General features: G+C 39.4%; 1 protein-coding gene across 1 annotated transcript in view; it reads left to right on the top strand.

The window, feature by feature from the left end:
* Positions 1-2,121, top strand: part of herc2 (HECT and RLD domain containing E3 ubiquitin protein ligase 2) — a 66,019-nt gene extending 63,898 nt beyond the window's left edge. Inside the window, exons 88-90 of the mRNA XM_054603521.1 lie at positions 282-472; positions 557-875; positions 1,259-2,121. Coding sequence (XP_054459496.1) covers positions 282-472; positions 557-875; positions 1,259-1,531 — 783 coding nt within the window. The 3' untranslated portion in view covers positions 1,532-2,121. The remainder of the gene's footprint in view (positions 1-281; positions 473-556; positions 876-1,258) is intronic.
* Positions 2,122-6,000: the final 3,879 nt, after the last annotated feature.

Raw genomic sequence — 6,000 nt, forward strand, 5'->3', positions numbered from 1 at the left:
AGCGAAATCAGTCCATGAACGAGTGAAATCAGTCACCATGACGACGTCAACTTCTTATATTCCGTCTGTGGTTCTAATACGGTTGTGAATTAATTTCGCTTTTTTAATTCTATACATATTTTCAAAAGCAATCATTTAGTTATGAGTATTGATAAAAGTATCTAAGCGGTGATCAGAGGAGTATTTAGTTTGCAGCTTCACCACTAAATGTCACTAAATCGGACTCCTGCTCCTTTAAATCAACGTGGTATTGACCTCCCTGTGGCTCCGCCCCCTCACAGGTCGATAAGGATTTCATCCCCGGCCTGATGTACATCCGGGACAACGAGGCCACGGCGGAGGAGTTCGAGGCCATGACCCTCCCCTTCACGGTGCCCAACGCCAGCGGACAGGACATCCAGCTCAGCTCCAAGTACTCGCACATCACGCTGGAGAACCGCGCAGAGTACGTCCGCCTGGCCATCAACTACAGGTGAGAGAACCCGCCCAACCAGTGCAGCGTCACCTCTCTCTGTCACGTTCGTGTCTTCACTTCCTGTCTGCTTTCCTCCTCCAGGCTCCATGAGTTTGACGAGCAGGTGTCAGCGGTGCGTGAGGGCATGGCCCGCGTGGTTCCCGTCCCGCTGCTGTCTCTGTTCACCGGCTACGAGCTGGAGACGATGGTGTGTGGGAGCCCCGACATCCCGCTGCACCTGCTGAAGTCAGTGGCCACGTATAAAGGGGTGGAGCCAACGTCGTCGCTCATCCAGTGGTTCTGGGAGGTGATGGAGTCCTTCTCCAACACGGAGCGGAGCCTCTTCCTGAGGTTCGTCTGGGGTCGGACGCGTCTGCCGCGCACCATCGCCGACTTCAGGGGGCGGGACTTTGTTGTGCAGGTAAGAAAGCGAAAGTCGGTGGAAAGGGATTATTTATATTGGCAAAACAGTCATTATTGTCAGATTTTCATCTTTCCCAGGGTCCTTAAACACAACATGTATGCCACAGAAAAAGCAACCCAAACTAAGCTTAAGATCTTGATATTTCATCAAATACATTTTATTCTACATGTCTCATTTAAAATCTCTCCACAAATAAACCGTTTGCTTTAATCAGATTCTGTAAATAACATTACATTCTGATGGACACGAGAGAGAAGCAGCTTTAACACACGAGGCTTTGACTGAGCTGGACTCGAGGCCCTCAACACAGAAGTATAAATCCAGCTTCATGTATTTGATCCGGAGACCTAATAGCCGTCTTCTCTGCCCCCCCCCCGTAGGTGCTGGATAAGTACAACCCCCCCGACCACTTCCTGCCGGAGTCCTACACCTGCTTCTTCCTGCTCAAGCTGCCCAGGTACTCGTGTAAACAGGTGCTGGAGGAGAAGCTGAAATACGCCATCCACTTCTGTAAGTCCATCGACACGGACGACTACGCCCGCATCGCTCTGTCCGGGGAGCCGGCCGCCGACGACAGCAGCGAGGACTCCGACAACGAGGACGCCGACTCCTTCGCCTCTGACTCCACCCAGGACTACCTGACGGGTCACTGAGGACGGGGGTCGCCCATCTCACCGTTAACACTCACATTCACACGAGACACAAAACGTCTGTTGGGGGAAAAATGTGCAATGAGCTTTAAAAGAAGCGTCCTAAGCTAAAGAGAGGAACGGACGTGAGGTTTGCTCCCATTTAGTTTCTTTAAATAAGGTGATGAGCTGCACATGTAATTGTTGTGTTACATGAGAATTATGTATATTGTTACAGTTTTAAAAAAGCACTGTGGTAGACTTCCTCCCTCTGGTGTCTGTGTGGATTCCCTCCTTTAGTTTGTATATAGACATCGATGTACGACACAACAGTAGTATGACTTTTGTTTTATTGGTAACAGCCATGTTTTCTTTCTATAAAAACAACATTTTTAACTTAAAGAAGTCAGTGTTTCTCACTCCGCTCCGTCAGTCAGAGACACCACCCACTCCCCCCCCAACCACCATGTCTGTGCACCGCCTCCTTAAAGAATGTACATAATATGATTGTGCCATGTATTCACAGAAGGTCTCATTCCTGCATATTCAATGTTAATACATTTCTGTTAATAAATTCAAATGCAAAAGGACGCAGCCTTCTGTGTGACGCGTTACCTCGGAGTGATTGTGTGTTAAGTTTGATTTATGTTTCACAAATCCCAAAGTCTGTTTATAAGACGTAGAGACGCCGTATACGTCTCTGGTGTCGACCTGTCAATCAGTGTGTAGCCCCGCCCTAAAGCATCCCCTGCTTTATGGTCTGTTTGACTCTAAATGGAGCATCATTTACTAAATGAACATCATGCTGTATTGAAGAAGACTTGAAACTAGAGATTGAGACCATAAACTCATGTTTACAATGTTTACTGAGGGAATAAATCAAGAGAGAAGTAGAGTCATTTTCTCATAGACTTCTATACAACCAGAGGAGTCGCCCCCTGGTGGACAGGAGAGAGAATGCAGCTTTAACACATGAAGCTCTGACTTCACTTTATAGAACCGGAGGTCGTCTCCTGACGACTCTGCAGGAGTGATATCAGACGCGTCTTCACAGCCTCAACCTTTCATCTGTCCGTCCACATTAAACATTTTTCCAACTACGCAGACGTGGACGGTTGTAGAAAATGTAAAACTTTGAAGAGGCTTTGAGAAGAAACCAGACAATGAGTACGAAAGAAGATATATCTATATATATATATATATCTATATATATATAGATATATATCTATATTATATATATATATATATCTATATATATATATATATATATATATAGATATATATATATATATATATATAAAAGATCCAAACGTGTCCTTGTCTGCTCCCCGTCCTCTGGGAAAGAATAACGAGACTTTAGACGGTGTTTTAGTTTTCTGTCAACATGCAGTCACAAACCTTTACAGGTCACGTCAAACCCCCTAAGTCAGAGTCCAAGGTGGGTGATGTCACCCCCCATCACCTCCTACATCACCCCCTACATCACCTCCTACATCACCCCCTACATCACCCCCTACATCACCCCCTACATCACCCCTACATCACCCCCCCATCACCCCCCCACATCACCTCCTACATCACCTCCTACATCACCCTCTACATCACCCCCTACATCACCTCCTACATCACCTCCTACATCACATCACCCCCTACATCACCTCCTCCTGTGTTGTGTCGTCCTGCGGTTGGTTCTGTAGTTTATTTATAGTGTAACCCTGACAGACTGACTCTTGGACCAGAGTTGTTTTAATGTGATTCAGTATTAATGTTGAATTCTTTATTCTGCTTCAGATTTTCAGTTTGAGTTCTAGAATGCCTCTTTAATATCTGGAGCAAAGGTTGCAGCAGGATGTCGGTGGAGAAATCTCCCATGATGCTCTCTGTTCTGTGATCGAGCATCATGACGACCCCCCTCACGTGCTGGGAAAGAAAGTGATGTGATGTCGGGGACCCCCACTCACTGGAGCACATTCCTGATGGTGTCTCAGGTCGTAGCCCCCCCCCCCTCATGTACTCATGTGCAGTGTTTTATGAAGCTTGATTTGGATTAAAATCTTTAACATTCTTTGAGGATTTAGTACATGAAGCCGGAGGAGTCAGGTGATCTCAGTAGTCAGTGGGGGGGGCTGTTACATAAACCACAGAAATGTTACTGGAGTGTTCATGTTGGATTCTAAGATCTCAGCTTCCTCCTGTCCTCATTTATTATTCATATTAATATTATATTTAAAGATTAATATCAGATCAGTTTGCTTACGGAAACAGAAACTTTACTCATAAAGTTCAGATCTAATTAGTTTATTAAACAATAAATAAATATATTTTATGAGTGATTATTGAAGTTGGAGTAGCTTTGATTATTTCCAGAGATGTTTGAAGTAGCTTTTCATTAAATAACGTAACTTTATGTGAAAAAAATGATGCATTTAAATTACAGTTATTAATCAAAATGTTGTTGATCACAAAGGGGGTTACGTCCTATTATATTTTTGGTAAAAAAGTTAATTTACCTTATAATTTTCACATAATTAGATTAAACTGACAAAGTTTAAAGGGCCAATGTAGCATTCAGGGGGATCTACTGGCATAAATAAATAAAATATGATTAAGTATGTTTTCATTAATCACCTCAGAGTAAGAATTCTTGTGTTTAACCTTAGAAAGAGTTGTTTTTATATTAACGTTAACGGGTTTTCTCGTCGGCCATCGTAGTTCTTCTTAACGTTTCAGCAGCTTCACCTCAGACGTCAGCAGATTCTACACGCTGGCCCTTTAAGTAAACTGAGATATATGAAGTAAATATAACTTAAGACCAATAGTTTTATTAATTTACTTATTTAAAGGCAGTGGGTTTACTAGATTTTTTTTAAGGAAAACCAATTCAATCAGATTTGACAGTGAATATAATATATATATATATATATATATATATATATTATTCATTATTTAATGTTATATATTTATTGATATATATTTATTAATAAATATTTTTATATATTTATATAAATAAATATATAAAAATATGTATTGATATATATATATATATATATTATATAATAAATATATAAATATATATATATATTAATTTAATTAATGCTTTCCAGGAAGGGACTGTTTCCAGGAAGTTTAAGAGGAATATTTCACTGAGATTATGGATCCATGTGACTTAAACAGAAGAACTCGTTGTGTTGTTGATCCGTTGTGTGAGGATGGTCATCCTGTTTATAGAGCAGAGAGGGTCCCTTTAAATATGACATCTGATATAATAAGTAATAACATGTTAAAAAAATGTGTCACAATATCAAAGTAACTCGATTACTCTCCGTTACTTTTGGATTACCTCAAAAACAAATATGCAAATGAAGAGAAAAGATGATTAAGTATTAAAGCAGAAAAGTACAGAGAAAGTTAAAATGCTTCATCATCATCATCATCATCATCATCATCATCATCATCAGGACTCCAATCATTTGACACATCAGTGTTTCTGTATCTTAAGAATCATTTTCAGCAGCTGTATCATATCAATTAAATTAATTAACTTTTAACTGGTTTGTTCTGTTTTTTGTTTGCTGGAACAGAAATATGAAGCGTTTCTCTCATTTCATATCTATAATCAATAATGTTGATGAACAACTTTTTTTGTGTCCTTATCATGTAACGCTGTTCTGTAATCAGTTTCAGCCAAAAACCTGTTAAAGAGTCCACTGAGTTAACTTAGTACTTCTATAACATTCTACTTTCTTAATAACATTGTACTTTTTTAATAACGTACTTTTTTAATAACGTTGTACTTTTTTTTTAATAACATTGTACTTTTTTAATAACAACATTGTACTTTTTTAATAACATTGTACTTTTTTAATAACGTTGTACTTTTTTAATAACGTTGTACTTTTTAATAACATTGTACTTTTTTAATAACATTCTACTTTTTTAATAACGTTGTACTTTTTAATAACATTGTTCTTTTTTAATAACGTTGTACTTTTTAATAACATTGTACTTTTTAATAACATTGTACTTTTTTAATAACATTGTACTTTTTTAATAACTTTTTTAATAACATTGTACTTTTTAATAACATTGTACTTTTTAATAACATGTACTTTTTTAATAACATTGTACTTTTTAATAACATTGTACTTTTTAATAACATGTACTTTTTTGTCCATAAATTCTTCTTCATTGTCAAACCTGGAGCCTTCATTACCCACAATGCAGCTTTCTCTCCTTACAGTTGGGTTGGTGATCTGCGTGTGTTTACCCACAATGTCAGCGTCTGTCTGCTGGCCTGCAGCAGTGATGAGCAGCGGACCAGAGATGTGACATCTTCACTTCTTTCTGTCTCCTCACCTGCTGCTGTGTTTCTCTTAAACACCTGTAGTCCTCAGTTCAGCCTCACAGCTCCCTCGCTCTGGAAGCACGAACAGCATTAATGGAGCTTTTATAAATGGTGGAGTTCCTCTTTTAGATTCCACGGATTCCCTAAA

This window comes from Anoplopoma fimbria, chromosome 8, assembly GCF_027596085.1.
Source record: "Anoplopoma fimbria isolate UVic2021 breed Golden Eagle Sablefish chromosome 8, Afim_UVic_2022, whole genome shotgun sequence".
Lineage (NCBI taxonomy): Eukaryota > Metazoa > Chordata > Actinopteri > Perciformes > Anoplopomatidae > Anoplopoma > Anoplopoma fimbria.